The 19,244-nt window shown below is 33.0% G+C and overlaps 1 protein-coding gene across 4 annotated transcripts in view; it reads right to left on the bottom strand.

Annotated features, from left to right (window-relative positions):
• Window positions 1-621: 621 nt before the first annotated feature.
• The window catches only part of LOC119640578 (neural-cadherin), a 267,493-nt gene continuing 248,870 nt past the window's right edge, over window positions 622-19,244 (bottom strand). For 2 of the 4 annotated variants that reach the window (XM_038038714.1, XM_038038712.1), the window contains 4 exons: window positions 10,853-11,091; window positions 9,376-9,588; window positions 8,937-9,107; window positions 622-1,647 (listed from right to left, as the gene is read on the bottom strand). In XM_038038714.1, the coding sequence (XP_037894642.1) occupies window positions 1,532-1,647; window positions 8,937-9,107; window positions 9,376-9,588; window positions 10,853-11,091 (739 nt within the window). In that variant the 3' untranslated portion in view covers window positions 622-1,531. Of the gene's footprint in view, window positions 1,648-8,936; window positions 9,108-9,375; window positions 9,589-10,852; window positions 11,092-15,640; window positions 15,883-19,244 lie in introns of all 4 variants that reach the window. The other 2 variants (XM_038038713.1, XM_038038715.1) reach the window with 1 other exon arrangement.

Raw genomic sequence — 19,244 nt, forward strand, 5'->3', positions numbered from 1 at the left:
AAGTAACTATCAGCCGGACAACATTAGGAAGTGGCCATAATAAATCGATTGTATATAGCTAACTGAAACCTCGTTGGAATATTTTTTCGTTTCTAGCATAACGAAGAATCCTAATCTAATTTAAACTTGTTCCGAAACGATACAGAAATATTGGCAGCAAATGCTTTTTCTGCAACAAAGACAACTCTAAGCTCAATGAACACGCTTTTCATGGAAAGTTTCTGCAGATTTATTATGTACTTGGTATGTTACGGCGGCACGTTACATTGCTTTACAAAATTAAAGAAAATGTTAGAAAGAAATCGAAGAACAAATGTATGGGATGTAAAAGGTTACGTGAGAGAGTTATGCGGATGAGTTTTCTTTAAAATTTATTTGAAGTAAATTTTTTATTTTCATACCTAAGTTTTCGTTCGGGTTCAATTGTTATTATTTCGAATTTTAGAGTGAACTCAATTCCTGTTTATGTGTATGTGTGTTGATAATCATAAAAAGAGTGAATCGTTGCTTGTACATATATTTTTTTCTATATAGTATTTTATTTTTTATTTATAATTTTTTTTTGTTTTTAAAGGTGTTATTTAAAAAAATGTTTTTTCTTTAAATTAATAAAAAAAAAAAATATACAAAATTGTTTTCTTTTTTGCTTTCTCTTATACGTCTCGTGTATGTTTCTTAAATTAATTTTGCTTTCTTAGCTTAAAAAGTATGAACTTTGGTTTCCTTTTTTGTCTGTTTCTTTTTTCTGCTCCTTAATTTTTATTAATTTCTAATTATTTTGTTTTGTTGTTGTTGTGTTTTTAAATCTCCTCATTCTTTTCTCTCATTTGTTCGCTTGACTAAATGCTAATGTTTGTATGCTTATATGAATGTGAGTTTTCTTCGTGTATGTATATAGTATGAATGAAACAATGAATGAATGAATGAATGAATGAATGAATGAATGAATGAATAAATGAATGTTTATATATAGTACTTTACAAATGTTGTGTGTATGTATATATATGTATGCGTGTGTGTATTTGTTCACATTAAAATTTCTGCCTATTATTGCTCTTCTTCTTTTTACGAATTATATGTATATATGAGTGCGTGTATGTGTGATTGCGCTCTCGTATTGACTTTCTTTCATCTATCATCTTTCATGTCATGTGCATTTCACTCATTATTACTCGGCCTCAAATAAGTTTTTCTATTAATTTCATTCTTGCTTAAATTTAGAGAAAAACTTAATTAATATTGTTGTTGTTGATGTTGTTGTGGCTGTTTGTTTTCTTTGGTTGGTTGGTTGGTTGGTTGTAAACTCTTTGTATATGGGAACTAATCGGTTTTCTCTCATTTCTAAAACTTTTTTCTAATTTGCTTAACAATTTTCTGGTTTTCATTTAGAAATTTCATGTTCTTTATTAGTATCTGGCTGTTTGTATACACATTTACCTGTGGGATGTTTAATTATGGTTTTTGTTGGTATATGTTTTAGATTTTTCATTGAGTGTGTCTGTATGCTGGCATGAGGATGTGTATGCATCACTTACAAATCTAAATCGGTGTGATTATTCGTTTCCGGTCCGTACATATTGGCCAATTTATCGAAACGTGGGCCCCACGAACCCAGGTAATCATATTCTTGAGCTTCGTCATCAGTACCTAATTTGGAGAAATCGGTCAAAAGTGAAATGATAAATTAAAGATTATTAATATATATATATACATGTACACATACACACACACGCGCGCGCTCGCACGAGAATAATCAAAATTCAAAATATATAAATTACTTTTAATTAAAATATTTGTTTTTTTTTTCTCCACTTTATAATTTACACCCAATATTCGGCAGTGTTTGAGTGTAGTTTTAGGCGTAGGCCTGTAATGTCAAAAATAATATATATTTTCTTAAAAATTTATACAAATATTAAAAAAAAAATCGTTTACTTTAATTAACTAAAAGTTCTAGCTGCGGTTACATAGTGGACTGCCAGGAGTTTAAAAAAATATATATCAATGGAAAAGTGCACAATTTGTTTTGAAATTTATGTAATAAGAAGAAAAAAGATGGGAAAATTACTTATGCCTACTATTGAAGTGATGATTAAAATTAATTACTTTTACTTTGATTATTCTATACGTAACTAAAATGTTGATATGGAGAAAACTAATAATCGATACATTTGTGACGCAGTCGTTAAACGTCTTTTTCACGTCTTTCTCATCATGAATCGAGTGTATACGCAAATTAGGAAAACGTCAACTGCCTCTCTCTGCGTCAAGAATTGACTTGAAAAAATTTTGGGTTTCTTATGAGGGACTAAACAGTGATTACGTTTGCGGCAGCATCTGGATGCCCGTATTGTCTCGGCAGAAATGTCCAGAAAGAATCGCTTCCTTCGAATTACTGCTTAAGTGCTTGGGGTTCAGGACATATTAAGTTCGTGCGGAAAGTTACAATACTCAGAAAGACTTAAGGTACATGCACTTTCTATCATATCGACCGATACAGAAAACGATATTAGTTCTATTAGGATGTTTGGTCATTTAGGATTTTTGTGCTGAGATACTTTGATGAAATTTGCTACATTGGCGTTTTTTGGCTTAAAAACGGAAATGGTTGGGATTGAAATATCTTTCCGAACTCTTCCTTGTTTTGGTGAGTCGTTATAAGAGAAAATATTGTAATTTTTAGCATTTCGGGACAAAATGTGCTTGGTAATCCTACTTCAGCATTCTGAATTGGTATGAAAACTTAGGAATCGATGAATCCTTTGTCATACAGCAGGCAGTTCCTATGAAAAGTGAATTTTGATATGGTAAAAAGACTCAATTCTCTATTCTTACTGCTGAAAATTTGTTCATAATAATTAATCTAAAAAAAATAATTTTACCAAATTTGACGTACATAAGTCTATTTTTTGGATCTCAACTCATATAAGGAATTCTAAGGAATTTGGATCACATAAATTATTTATAGACCGGAAGAAACGGGAAAATAAGAAAAAAATTTGGTGTATCCTCTAATGTGAGGACTTTCATGAAAGTTGTACAGGTACATAAAAATAATGTTTTTGTTGTATTATTGATTTAGCGCAGTGGCGTAGCGAATCTAGCGACAATAGCAATCTTACATGATTTTATGTTTCATTTAAATTTTTTGACTAGAGAACTTTCGCGTATTAACTAGAAATACCCATTCTCGGAATCTAATAGTGAATTGTTTAGAAAGCAAGGCGTTTTAATTTCTAAAGCATTTTTTCGTTCAAACCATGTTCAACAATCTTGTATTTTTTGGCTTATATGGTTCGTTGACACATTGGTTAAATGTTACGATAAACTCAATGCCATGTCAATGACAATCTGATTATATCAACCAGAGCATGCTATCAATGTTCATCTCCATAAGAAAAGACAAATAGTCATAATTGCGGACTGCAGCATGCAATGAATTCATTGAGTATATTATATACGACCGTCCTGTACAGAGAACGATTGTGAAAAGTCAAAAGAACGATGGATTAATCTACGCCCAAAATTGAAAATTACTTACTGAATTTTTTGAGAGATAATATTATTGTAGTTTATGTGTAAGAAATTGTCGAACATGTGGTTGCAATTTCTTCACTGAAATCAAAGGATGCTGGAACAGTGGATACGTTACGAACAGCCATGATACGGTTTAGGCAAACAAGGCGAAAAGCGAACGAAATGTAGGTAGAAACGAATCGTACCTAGCACGTTCATATTCGGAGGTTGAAAGAAATGAACTGGAATGAACACAGATGTTACTACCTCTGGTTCCCTCCGCTGCGAATTATGATGATGAAACCCAGAAAATGAGTTGTCTTTTCTCTAAGCAATTCGTGTTTAACATATTATAGAAGATAGAAGAGTTGAAGAAGAATTGTTGGCATTGTATAATATTATGAACGTAATATTTTTCAACATTCCCTTAAAATGTCTCCATGAAAAAAAAAGAATTCTACAGTTAAGGCGGTGGTGTGCTCGTATACATAAGAACTTATGAGTATGTGTAGTGCGCACATTATTATACAAATTGAAGCTTGCTCACCGAGGTTGCCTGCTTCGTTCTTTTCCCCCGTTCTTCTTTGCTTAAAAGTCGTTTTGGCTCCAAAGAACTCCGCTCATAAAGGTTTTCTTGCATTAATATCATTTTTTGACTGTAGGAAACTCAATCTAACTCGTTCTAAGGCAAACAGTGTTACGTTAAGAAAACTTATGGAGTAATACCTAAGACTGGCGATGAAGCAGAAAGCAATTATTTGGTTTACCTCAAATTTCTCCGATAAGGGCCCCATAACTGAAAATTGTGATAGCAATTCATATGCAGGCTTTTGATTTCTCTAAAAATTGTAAGAAAATTGTAAAGTTTAATAATACGAGCACACATGTCTCCTACTGTTAAGCTTAAGCTTGTTTAACTTCTCGTCATATTTTAATCCACATCTCGGTTGTCATTGCACTAGAAAAAATCGCTATGACATTAGAGATTAATTGTTGCCATTTGTTAACACCAGCCAAGTTATCTCTAGACTTGTTTCCCTGTAAAGTAGGCGTCAGCAGCAGATTATCGATTTAATGTTTAGTGTTTGCTATTAGAGAATTTCAAGCATTCGTAAAATATTGCTCTTGCTAGCGGTTTAATAATTAATATTAAGTAGGATATTTATGCTTTGCGTTGTCAATTGATAAAGTATTGGTGACACTAATGGCTTATTGAGAAATTATTAGTTGTCGCTGCGATACGCTGGTTATTGCTTGTTGTTGATATCGAAAGTTGCGTAATGAGTGCATTTAGTTGCGTATGAGCGTACCTTCAGCTGTTTATCTTCCATAAGCATCACTTAACGCTGACATTTTCTATCGCAAAATACGTACACCCTTATCAGCCCACGTTGGCATTGAACAAAAAATTATTGGCATTAATAACTTAATAATTCCTAGCTGCGTTATCTTACTCGAAATTTCTCGTTAACCTTGCATGTTCAGTACTAATTGATTTTATTTCTGCATTAACATTACCACGTGTTGATCAATTATCCAAACTGACACATATATAATATGAAATCATTTAAGCATAATCTCCTTCAATAAGTTTTCACCATCTTGCCGCCAATATTCTGGCTTTATACACTTAAGTTGTGTATAAAAAACTGTGACTTGTGCATTCACAATAACTAGTTAACTTAACTAGTACCTTATTCAAGAAGTTCTTGATGCGAGTGCGTTTCATTGTTTTGAGCCAATTTTATTTATGTCTTATTAGCCGATTAAGGTGTGCACAACTTAATGTTTGGCCAGTGCAGAATCTCAAAGTATTTCTTTTGTCAATTTCTTTAAAATATACGGGCAATAGTACAGTGCTCCTGTTCCTCGAGTACCACCGAACAGTTCATTACCAGATCAAGATCGTCAATAGAGATTCGTAAAAAAAAAAAAAAATAAATACAAAGAACAAACTTATTTTATAGCCATATACTTCCGGACGACTTATTATTTTTTCGTAGTGAATACTTAGGTCCTTTGTGAAGTTATGGATGCATCCATATACCTCTAGTTAGGCTTTTTTCAGAACATCATTCTCTTTTTCTGCCTGCCTGTTATTTAAAAAAACACCTTAGCATTACGCATATATTTGTGCGTTCCGTTGTATTAGTTTGGGGAAAAAGAAATCCATTATTTTTTCGGTAGATGGCTGCACCGATAGATTTCTCGTAAAGTATCGATCAAACAATTTCAGATTTATGCTTGTTGGAAAGGTGACATTTCGCAGTAAAAATTCTTTTGCTGTTTTTTGTTTGGTGCATTCAGTTGTGAGTTATAGCGTGTTAAAAATGGAAGTGAACAAAGAGAAAATTCGGTACATTTTACAGTTTTTCTTTGACAAAGGCGAAAATGCAAGCCAAGCGGCTAAAATTGTATACTGTACCAGCCAATTGATACTGTAACAGCCAATTATGTGCAATTTTGGTTTCGTAGATTCCGTTCAGGAATTTTTGATGTTAAAGATGCACCTCGCACAGGTAGGCCGGTCGTCGATAATGTCGATAAAATCGGAGAAATGATCGAAGTTGACCGGCATGTTAGCAGTCGTCACATCGCCCAGGAGCTAAAAATCGACCATAAAACAGTTTTAAACCATTTACACAAAGCTGGATTCAAAAAGAAGCTCGATGTTTGGGTGCGACACCAATTAACAGAAAAAAACATGATGGATCGAATTTCCATCTGCGAAGCCTTGGCCAAACGGAATGGAATAGACCCATTTCTTGAACGGATGGTGACTGGAGATGAGAAATGGATCACATACGATAACCCTGTGCGAAAACGATCGTGGTCAAAGAGCGGTGAAGCACTTCAAACGGCCAGGAAGGTTTTGCTATGCATTTGGTGGGACTGGAAGGGGATTATTTATTATGAGTTGCTTCCATATGGCCAAACGCTAAATTCTGATCTCTACTGTCAACAACTGGACCGTTTGAAGATAGCGATTGACCAGAAACGGCCAGAATTGGCCAACAGGAGAGGTGTCGTGTTCCATCAGGACAACGCTAGGCCACACACATCTACAGTGACTCGCCAGAAACTTCGGGAGCTTGGTTGGGAAGTTTTAAAGCATCCGCTATACAGTCCGGACTTGGCACCAAGCGATTATCATCTCTTTCTTGCATTGCAAAATTTCTTTAATGATAAAAAATTGGAGTCTAGGGAGGATTGTGAAAATCGACTACTAGAGTTTTTTGCAAATAGAGACCAGGACTTCTATGAGAGAGGCATTTTGAAGTTACCTTTAAAATGGCAACAAATCGTACAACAAAACGGTGCATATTTGACCCAAATCGGACAATCCCAAGCATGTTAAATAAAGTCCTGAAGTTCATATAAAAATAATGAATTTATTTTTCCCCAAGCTAATATTTTACGCAAAGACCGCGAGAGTTTAACGCACGCAAGACTCTCATCATCATCAGTCATTTGTGCTTACGAGTGGATAGACCAGCAACTGGCAAGTCGATGATCGCCGTTTCGAATCTCAGTGCGGTAGACCATGCTTTACACGTAACTACATAATAAACTTGCATAGACTTATGCTCACCCTGAATACTTTAATGCCTATAATAGTGTACACTGTTCATTCGCTTTTCTGATTCATATTCTTCGATATATTATGTGATAGTTTTACCACTTGGACTTAAATTCACTTTGCCAATACATAAATCGTCTACTTTGAAACTGGAAGAAAAAACTTTAAGATTGGTGCTTACTATGACTGAATGTGCAATTGCAGCCAGAGACGAGTAAATAAATAGACAACAAGTTTATCCTTGACGATACGCACTTTATAGTGCGAAATCGTTTGTGCAATCCCTGAAGTGGATAGGTAATATATTAAAGCTGACTATAAATATTTCTACACACCGCCGGAAAGGACATCTGCTGTGGCAGGCCTGGCAAAGCAACAATGATTTCAATAACTCAGCAAGCAAAAGTTCGTCAAACGAACAAGACGGACAGAAAGGTTTCGACAATAGAATCCAAAAATGCTTACGGACTGCAACCATTTTATTAGTATAATTAAGCGAATCTCACAGTATATCTTAGCTTACTCATACAAATGACGAATAATAAAAAAAAGAAAACAAAATCATTATTCATATTTTTATACAGTCAGCGCATTTTTAAATGCTTTTACAATTTCTAAAAGCTCGGATTCTGAAAGAAAACGAACATGTGCACCCGATTTCGTTTATCCTTGATGAGTGTGGCTGTCAGACAAGGTATGGAAAGCTAAGATACCTAGTGGTTCTGTTACAAGAACATTGCAATTTTTTCCATTGTATCGACGTTCTTGTTTTATCAAATATGAACGCACGGCAGAAGCTTTGAGAGTAAAGGTAATAACATTAGGAAACCAGAGCATGTTCTTTTCCAAAACTTGTGAGACACTACTACACATTAGCAAATTCTTTCAGAAAAAGAAGAGCAATGTAAATGTCGAAAGTAAACGTTGATAGCAGGACGCAGTGCAGAGAAATGCCTCCCCATCATCTTCCTGCTGCAGATCCGTCATCTTAATGTGAGACTCTCCTTCAGCAAAACGTTGAATATCTTTTAAACTACAGCCTTACAGTGGAAGAGAATATTTATAAAAACTGGTCGCTCACGGTTAATGCTCTTATTTCTCGAAAGAAGCAAACGATAATCTCTTTTCTTCACTAATACCAATTCTTTTTTGTTTTTTTGCTTAACTAGAAAGTAAGCTGCAGAAGTTTATATTCGATTCGTAGCATTGAGACCGCTCTCGATTTAAATTGTCTAAATGCAAAATGTTGAGAATAGAAAATGTGTTTGAAGGTCGTTCATATCATGAAACCATTTTCTAAATCTCACGCTTTCACAAATTTTTATCAATCATTTTACTCATTTTATTATCAGCAATAATTTTTATTTTTATTTACGATAATGTGCCTATTTCGAGTATTTGAGAAAATATACAGCAACAACTTAGCAGAGTTAAGCTTTAAAGGCCTTGAAAAATTTTTTATACCTTTTACCGTCAACATTAAATAAACAAGCCTTACTTTTCCTCGTCTTTAAAAAATGACTCACACACTTCAAGGTTAACAAAATTTCCTGGACGCCGTGAAATTGTATGTCATGAACGTGTAGGTAATATTTTTGTTGCAATTGCATAGTTTGTAACTTTCTTTTCAACGATTCTACAGGCGTTGTACTAATCTACGTTAAGGTATTTTAATAATTCATCTATACTGGATATTTGTACTACTTATACGAATATTGAGTGCATAGAATTTGATTTTTTATTTATTTATTTATTTTTTTTTATTTTTGTAGTCTTTTTCTGAAGCATACATCTACTTATCGATTAAAAATGTGCAAACAGTGCCCACCAAAATACCTACCTGAAGCTAATGAACTTAAAGAGCCAGCTGTGCTACCGCCACCCTCATATGCATAGTTTCGTAAATCATCGAATGGCGGGGCATTTGGATCACCGTCTGCCCGCTTTTTATGCTCTTCAATAAACATGCCAACGTTTGGCTCTTGGCCGGGCATTAAAGTCATAACAGGGTCTAGGAGGGAAGAATAGAGTTGCAATAAAATAAATTTTAATTAAATTCGAGATCATTAAATCATAGTTTAAGTTGAATGCTTTTGCTGTGCATATAAAAAAGCTATAAAATATTTAATAATGCACTATATGTTGTGTAAATATACTTAAACATACATTGACCTGATATTTCATCGTACCTACTGTACTATACTTTTTAAACTATATACACTTATATATTTATATATTGTAGATTGTGTGTAAATAAAATAAAATATACATGTACTTACACATTATTGGCATTTTCATGGTTGCCAATTCGGGTGGCATTGGGCCACCGATGGGTATTTGTAATGGCGTTATATCGAATGCCGTCATATCGTCCTCACCGCCACCCTCGTCATCGTAGTTGATAATATTTTCGCGCACGTCATCATCTGGTCCGGGATATTTAATATGCGCCTCACGACGTCGATTATATACCACAAAGACTAGCACCAAAACTGTATTTCATTTATACACAACCGCACCATAAATAAAACATAATATGTGTTAAATAGAGGCAAGAAAGAGAGAAGAATAAGCATAAAACAATATTAGTATGGAAATTGCATGGTCTTAAAAATAAGTTTTCTTTTTTCTCTTTCAGATTACTATTTCAGCTTATCATTTATAAGCTAAAATAAGTGAATATGTATGTGTTTTTATTTACAAACTACTTGCGCTCCGTACTTTTGGGAAAGAATATTTATTACAAAAATGCATGCGAGTAAAAGAGTTAACCTATGATAGAATTTTATATGTTGCATTTATTGCATAATTTTTTTTTTTCGAGCGATTAAAAAAGTTTTTATTGTTCGATTATTAAAGGAAACCATCGAAAATTGGCAGTAATATTCTCCAAATCAATTAAAGCATATATTTCTTTGGTGAAACTTGCTTGAAGCCTTATAGAAGATAGAAATAAAGCATTTGAAGAATGCTTTGGCAATTATTTCAATGAATTACAAAAGCTTTTATGTTTTGCGTATAAAACCATTAATAACGTTTTAATTGTAGCCGTAGTCAACCACACTCGCTTTTCCATATACATGTGCTTGTATGTATATATGACTACAATTTCGTTTTTCTTTAAATCACAGTTTTCCGAGGAGCGACAAACAGCCGCACTGACATTGTTTACAGCAATGCAATCGTATAAATAAGTTTCAAAAGTTAAAAATTAATTAATGAATTTAAAAGTTGTGCGCTTGCCTGCTAAAAATGCCTTATTGGTGCAATGAATGCGAATATAGGAAATGATGCATTAAATTACAAAGTATCCAATTAGCGTTCCAATTAAAAAGGTGATATTTAATAAATAATGATGGCATCGAAACATCATTAAAGTATGTTCTCGTTTCCTTGTGTCAAACAACGCTTAAAAATGTTCTACAATTTGTACTAGAAATAGGCAATTATTTGAAGTTTCTATCTTAAGCTAAAAAATTTACCAACTCTTTTTGGAAGGCTTTGAAAATTATCAGGCAAAAAATTTTTATGTAAAAATTTTCATATTTAACGTAATAAATGATATAATTGTAACTCATAAAAAATGGTTAGTAACATCTTATAGAGGTGGAGCATAACTCAGGGCTGTTCTACAATAATAAATTATATTGTCTATTTTTTGGAGGTTATTAAAATTTCATTTAATATTAAGAAAAAAAAAAAATTATTTACTAATAGTTTTGTTTTTCTTTTTCATCAAAATTTATTCGTACTTACGTATCATGGTGGTGGTGCATAGTAATAAAGCAATAATAAAATCGCGTGATGGTGTCAATATACCCGACGCTAATAATTCCAATTCGCAATGCATACCCGTAAAACCCATCGGACAATGGCATTCGTATTTTTTGGGTGGATTGTAATCACGACAACGACCGCCATTGCGACAAGGAAATTGCAAGCATTCGTTGTCATTGACACATGTACTGCCAGAGATTTTGTAACCAGCAGGGCACCTAATACATAGCAATATAATAAATGTGTATATGTATTCGTAAAGTTATTACTTATTTGCACGCACTCAATTATCCGTGAAGTATGTGCAATTTTCTTTATCTATTTTTTTCATGTCGTTTCTTCCGATTTTGTTCGCTTTGAAGCGTCGAATTTCCAATTTAAGAATTGAGTTTATAAATTTGCAAACGAGCTTTATTTTTTCGTATGTTGCTATGTAGTATTGAATATTTCTTGTCAAAATACGAATTTAAATTTTAATAAAAGCAAAATCGATCTTGGTGTTCGTTTCTGGCCTTTAGATCTATAATATTTTGACGTAAATGTTGGTTGTAAACTGCTTTTAAATGTAAATTATTAATGATTTGCGATTTGAATGCACGAACGTTGAAGTATTGTGGAAAATGCTCGTTATAAGGTTTGCATTTTTCCGTAGTATCAATTAGCGCGGTATGTTCAGTATCACAAACTTTTAAAAATTTATTTATTTTTTTAAAATATTTTGCAAATTGTGTTTTTTGACCTTAATAGAATTATTAAAATAAAGTTTTAAGAAGTTTATTAGCGTTCAGGGATTTTTTAAAAAAACTATCAAATATTATCTTCATCCATTTTACATGTTTATACTTGAAAATTTTGTTGGACTGAGTAACATTGCAGCTAACTGTCCTTGAAACAAGTCTCACTTGGAATAGATGCGTGAAAGCCAAATATTAGTCAGGCGACGCAACTAACAGTAGATTAGGATAAGGGGAAAATGCAAAGTTTTCTTTTAGGAGTTCAGTTTCGTTTTAAAATCGAAACGCCTGCTACGCGTAACAACAGCCGATATTGAGAAGTATAGTGCAAGCATTGAACTCTAATGAATATTCTACCTTTTCAATTTTCCAAATATTTTTGTGCCAATGCTGCCACCGAATATGTATTTATAATTCCTTGACCTGATTGGAATTCAACTGCTTCGTGCTTGCTTGCTTTAGGTTCATTAGGGTGTTTTGCGACTAGAATTTCTTAAATTTCACTACGCCCTAGTTTAACATCAAACAGCCGGACTCAGTTCATATAAAAACAAAGCGTAGCACTACTTTGCAGAATACGTAGGGATAGATTGATCTTTTATTATACCGATCGATTCAGTCCAAACAGTCAAGCATTTATTATTGCATTGACCCTTATAATGGGTACATTTAGATGTTATAAACAGAATGACCATGTAACGTTGCAGGATTGCAAAAACCGATGGTTTTCTTTACAACACACAAACTTATTTGCAATGCTTCATTTTATTCGTCACTCGTTACAACAAGGTAAAACGAAGCCTTGATATTTGCATTCTATATCCGTCATATATTTGTAGTCACAATCTTTATTATTCTCTTGAAAGTTTTATTTATTAAAAATTCATTTTATTTCTAATTTTATTAGTTTAATATTGCGTTCGATGTATAGGGGGAAAACAGATGCCTATTGTGAGATTACATTTTTGAGACTGATAGGTGCGATGTCGACTTTTTATCCGCAGAATTTGTAGTTCTGCTTGGTTGGGAAACTTGCTTTTTAGATCCATGTGTTTTTGTGTTGCAAAATTTCTCTTCGATAAAAAATGGATTTGATCCATAAGCACTTTTAAAGATCATAGCTTTTGAAAAAATTGCTTTGATATTAAATTTTATGTCAGACAACATCACTTCACGCCGTCAGTTTTGTGAGATTAACAGCGGTCTTGGTTCGCTGACTATTTGAAACATAATTCAAGTTGATACACATGAATGAGAATCCAACTTGTCTTCCAGCGTGCGCAAATGTTAAAACACTTTATGCTCACCGACTCAGTTTCCAAAACTTTTGCATTTAATGCAAAATAATGACTTTGAGTTATCTACCATGTCAGTGCATAGCCTCACGTAGCAGCTGAAATGCTTGAATTTTTGAATACCTGAATAGGTGGTTTTTGTCTTGAATAATTTTGTTTTCGGCACTAAGGAGTCAGTTTTATTCTGATAATTCGAAGAAAATCGTTACGCAGACAATAATTTCGGGCGTCGAGCGAAACAAGTGATGCCGTATTTTGGAGATTGGTGGTTCATTATGAAAATGACGCTATGGACGTTTGTGCAGGCGTGGGTAAGAATTATATCATGATTTTGCGAAGGTAACCTCACCCCCCACATTTGTTACTTTGTCCGAATTTATCAAGTTTGGTGCACCTGAATCGTAAGAAAAATTCGTAGAAAAAGTAAAATTTTTCATTTGTGAAACTATTGAGAGCATGTAAGTGATCGCAACTCGTAACTCACATTCTACCCGAAAGTGGTGATAAACATTAACAATAATCTTTAAATGAAAAACCAAGCAACTGACCTTTAAAAAATCATATCCAAAATATTAAAATTACTGAAATATATTAATGCAATCTGTCACATACAAATTATGCTTCAGTGAGTAAATACCACTACTTGGAAGAATCACATTAGTTTACTCTCGCTTGGTAATATTAAGTCAATATGAATTTTGCCTTAATTTCGGTACCTACCTTGAGTCGCAAATTTCGTGACATATTTGCTGTATGAAAATTAGTCTTTTTTTTCAATATATCAGACGATGTTTAGAGTACACTAATATATAATACATATGCAGCAGGCCATTAGCTAGTTCGTTTAGAGCTACTAATATACGTATATATACTTTTCTCTATAATGAGATCTAAAAGAAGTAAAGTTTGGCCGCTAAACTAATTTAATGAAAAATGCTTAAAATGATTTGATAAATGAATTGGAAAATGCATTAATGTAATTACATTTTTATTGATTGTGATATAAATTAAAGAAAATAATTATGAAACTGATACATGCAAAATTTTGTTACACATATCCCTATATATGCGGATAAATCGCTATATATATGTATATATAAATAAATGTATAAAAAGCCAGTTAAAAAAGCCATAAAATATTGATATTTAAATGTGAAGTGAAACTTTTGACTAATAATTATGTTTACATTTATGAAATGAAAAATAAAGGTTTGTTAGATGATTCGTTGGATTCGTTTGATTTGATTTGTGACAAGCGATTTAATGCTCGTCATTAGTTATGCGGTTAACTTTTCAGGGGAAATTTGTTTGGATGACTTTGCCTCTTCGAACTCTTTGTTTAAAACCTATATATCTTTGGCTGTTAACTACGAGTATACTTGCAAGGTTCCATTGCAAGTTTTGTGCGAATGTGAGAATATTACCAACAGAAGAAGAAGATAAGCGAACTACCTTTCAGCACATATTTCACCCTTGACAATGAATCTATTATATTCTGTTCCTAATTCACAATACTAGGTGTAAAAGCCGTTGCTATAAATGCAGTATGAAGTGACGTTTCGATTTTCCATAAAAGCAGTGAAAAGCTATCGGCAAGACTTTTCTTTTCTTTGAAAGTTGCTTTGTAAATGAGCCGCTCGAAACTGTTTGCCTGCTTTCCTGCTTTTGAACAGCTGCAGTCACTGTTTACGGCAACTGACGTCAAACGCCACATATGTTGAAAACAAATATCGCAATAATATTGAAGTTTCAAATTTTTTTCATTGCAACTGAGTAGTTTTAGTCTTCATGGGCTGATAAAGGCAATAAAATTGAGTTGATATAAGCCAAACGTGGGGTTAGAACCTCAAGTAACTGCACGACTTTCTAATTTTTGCAATTTTGTATTATTCCAGCAACAAACGTAAGGTTTGCAAGTGAAAGAAGGACCGTCAAAAACACTTCAAGCCTAGTAGGCCGGTCATGCATTGATGGGCCCAAGCTGATCGAGAACATTAGTGTTCTACACGCATATTGAGGCACATTTTTAGGTATTACAAACTGGGTAACCATGTAAGTAAATTTTCATTTCTCAAGCACGGAACTTCAAAGTCATTATATTATCTTAGGATGACTTAAGAATCATTTTTTTTTCGGCATTCAAGATTTGTGTAGAGTGCAAAAAATGAATGGAGTTATTGAAGATAAATTTTGTCTGCTGTCTTCCCTCTCTTTGCTGTCATGGTAGCTTTTCCCTACAAGCAGTTAGATCAAATATTCTTACATTTAATAACGACGAGGTCGGAAATTGACGGTGTAGATAGTTGTGAAATTTATTGTGGAATTGAGGATATCGTGCAAATGAAATAATTCTATAATAGACATCAATCCAAACGTGAAATAAATGCTTAAAAACATTTGTACAGGAATACATGATATTATGTACGTATACGATGAACTTATAAATGAAATGAAATTCATTGTGCAGGAAAACTTTTTCGTTTCCTTTTCTTTTTTTTTGTATGGAATATAGAACATTTAGAATAAAATCATACTGTGAAAAAAATGAAAACGAAAATAGTTTACAGAAATGACGGATGGCGGGGTAAAATTGCTTTTCTTTTTAAAGGGCGCAAGTAATTGTGTGTTCTTTTTTTTGTGTGCGTTCTTTAACAGGAAACTTTTGCGAAAACATAAAATATGCATTAAAGAAAGAATGAAGAAACGAAAACGGTGAAAGAAAAAGAAAAAATGCTCACTTAGTATGATTAGCAAGCAAACTAGAATTGCTGCTAAAGCGCCCATGCTTAATTTTAATGTTTGTCCTTCTTGTACTAGTTCACAATTTTCACCCCAGTAGCCATCCGGACATATGCAACGGTATCGTAAACGTGGGTCTAAGTTGATGCAAGTGGCCCCATTTAAACAGGGCAAATCCAAGCATTCATTACGATCCACACAACCTTTCGCGTCGGGTGACATAACACGTCCATCGCCGCAACTTTAATATTAATTTTAGTTTGTTTTTTTTTTTTTGTCGTTGATATTGTGGTTGATATCATAGTTGTTGAAAAAAACAAAAAAAAAAAAAAAACAAAAAACAGATTAAAAGACCATTTTTGCAATATTATAAATTGATTAAAATAAAATTTTTTTTGGCTTTAAGGGAAAATTTTCCTCTTTTGTTTTCTATTTGCTTTATGCTTCAAAATGAATTAAAATTAAAGCTTATATGTGTAAAAGCTAATGAGTAAAAGAAAGAAATCGAAAAGTGTCATAATTCCAATTCTTGTTGAACATAGGCAAATTATATAAATTTGTGAAAACGTGTTTAAATTTTTGTCTCATTGGTTGTTGTGAAATTTGTTTATTAAGTCTTAGGCTTGTCTATGTGATACCATTGTTTTTTTATTTTTTTTTTTATTACTACAAATTAATTGTATTTGAATACGGCTTATAAAGCTTTTATAGGTCAGTCAGTGTTTTGATAAATCAATGATTGGAAAGCACAACAAATTATTATTTATATGTTGCGGGTGTTTGTGATTTATGTGATGTATTGAAAAACCTAAATGAATTAATGTCCCTTGTATATATGTAATCATGTTTGCGATATATTTACTAAATAATAGATTTCCTGTGGTTTTCTTTCATTATACAGCATCATTGTATTAGTTTTATGATAAACTGCATTCTGAATTTGGTTTGTTTTGCTTATCCCATCAAATGGGGCTTGGTGTCTGCATATGTTTATCTTAAAATTTAAGTCGATTATTTCGATTCCTTGAAACGTGATTAAATTTAGGGAGACATTATTATGTGCAGAAATAATTATATCTTAACTACCGAGTATCATTTAAATCCCTTTCTTTTTATCTAAGAAGACACCTGCCGGATCAGGGGTAAGAAACGTTGTTTTTAACAACTTTTCAACGTTCCCATCAGGGAGAGAAAATGTTAACATTTTTTTGTTGCAGCATAGGCATACATTTTTCTGAAAATGAATTAAAACATTATAGTCGAATCAGGCCGTCAAGAAAATACCCTACATCGCATCACCTACAAGAATGCTACATTTGTTTATATGACAAAATACCAAAAATTATATGTTCTGATGATATATTCTTGAACCACATCACACTTTGTTGCCATAGAAAGGCTTATCTTCTACTGGAACATTTTTATAGTGGGATTTGCAAGGATGGCCAGACATGATCCATATATAAATATACATGAATTTTATTAAAAAAGGGGTAAAAGTTACTCTTTGTTGCCATACAAAGGCTTTATTTTCGTAGCAAGAGTTATGTCGGAGGAATTCCAAACATATTAACTCAGCCGCTCCAAATTATTCACATCAATTTATTATTCTGAAACATTATTCTTCAGCGAGTTTTGTCGAGCGATTTCGAAAATGAAGAATTGAGAGACGTCGTAAAAAGGGTCCGACCCAATCCATTTTTAACGAGGTTTCTCGTAGGGCCAAAACAGTTCAGCGCGCGTCAAACTTCACCAAAGTAATTCAAAAATTGCGACGTGCTGGTTCGGCGGGCATTAGGCGAAGAAAGAGACAAGCCAACCTAAATCGATTGTAAAAATCGATCGGTTTAATAAATGGTGCATCTACCCTATGTCCTTGTGCCTGCTACATGTAGGCGCATAAAATTAATGTACCCATTACAAAAGCTGATATACGGTGTAATAAACAAATTTGCCAAAAAATTGAGTGACACCACCAGCCATATTGTTTTCTTTTCAGTTATGTTATTTGAATCCAAGACTGTTGGATGTGATAGCAAAGAAACGGTTATAGCAGAGCGAGATTTAAAAGCCGTTTACGTTTTTAAATTGAATAAAAGACAAGAAAATGTTGTAAATGTAATTAAATAACAAGTTACGACAGAACTTGGACATCAGAACGGAAGGTCTCCTTATTGGAACATTTTCATGCACAGATTGTTGCCGCAACTGTTGCGGAGAAGGCGTTAGTCCAGTGTACTGCCAAAGAGATCTTGCATTTGAGGAATGGAACTAAATTCTAATCCAACTATAACTCATCAGACTTGATATGTGGATTTAATCATGGGATAAGTTATATTAGATATCTGTATATTACCGCTGTTGTATGAAAAGCTTTTGTCAAAGATTTCTTGGAAAAAGTCTCGAAACCAGAAACGTGTGACCATCACAACAGTTGATGATGTTAACTTTTTTTTTTAAATATTTTTGCGTTATGCTAATGTCATGAAATGTCTGCTTGATATAGTCAAGCCTAATAAGTATTTCTATCAACATCACCTTTTATATCCCAATTGAAGCTCTAGTGGCAAGCTGTAAAGTCGGAAGTTGAACCATAGTTGTGGTTAAGCTGATGTACCTAGTGTTCGCAATATCGACAATGAGCAAGAAGTAGTTTTCCTTAAGTCAACGATTGTTTGACAAAAAAAAAATTATTTAAAATCAATTTTCTTATGTAAGAGCTCCGCTAATGCTTTCAGTTAAGCACAAGAAACTTGGACTTGAATTCAATATCGTACTTTGTAGTGAGTAAATATATTTCCCGAACGAAAAATAAATCTACACATACGTCACAATCGTCTTTGTTAGCCAACTGGATGCATAACATTGATTGTTGCTAAAGCTAAACTAAAATTCGCTTACCTGTACCATAAATTTTGCTAAGTCATACCTAAGAACGTCATGAGTGAGCAGGAAAGTGAATGTACATTCGCAGAGATGCTCGAAAATACCCGGCCTAATTAAAGTGTAGTATTGCGTCACCATTTTTTGCACCTGTCGTGGTGTTACTCTTAGATACTTTCGAAATTATTCCGAATGCAATTAAATGCAAATTTTATATAAAATATTGGGCCATTGAATTATTTGCACATCATATAAGCATGTTCATGTTCGCAGATGTTAAGAAGGAGGCTTTTAAGAGGCTATTGTTCTATATGAATTTTATTGATTGCAATACCAACTTCAGTTTACAATCGCTTCGCAAAGTATCATGAAGCTATAAACTTTTTATTACTTCTCCTTTTGTTTTACATATAGATTCGGGCACTCTCATCAGATATTAATTTTTATTTTTATTTAAACTTGCTTTTTAGTCTGTTGACTTTAAAGTGTTCGAAACAAGATTGTGTTTATTCAATAAATAAAATTTGAATTCCAATTAAGTTTCTTTTGAAATTTGAAAGAAATTAAGAGAACTTTTTTTGTATATTTGCAAATTTATAAAATCAATTAAATTTTCGTATCTGAATTAAACATAAAACAAAAAGAACTAAAATGAAAAAACCAAAGGCTTTAAGCTTAAGGTACAGGCGGTAATAAAATATAAGAAGAAAAATTTGTTTC

Source organism: Glossina fuscipes, unplaced genomic scaffold, assembly GCF_014805625.2.
Source record: "Glossina fuscipes isolate IAEA_lab_2018 unplaced genomic scaffold, Yale_Gfus_2 121, whole genome shotgun sequence".
NCBI lineage: Eukaryota > Metazoa > Arthropoda > Insecta > Diptera > Glossinidae > Glossina > Glossina fuscipes.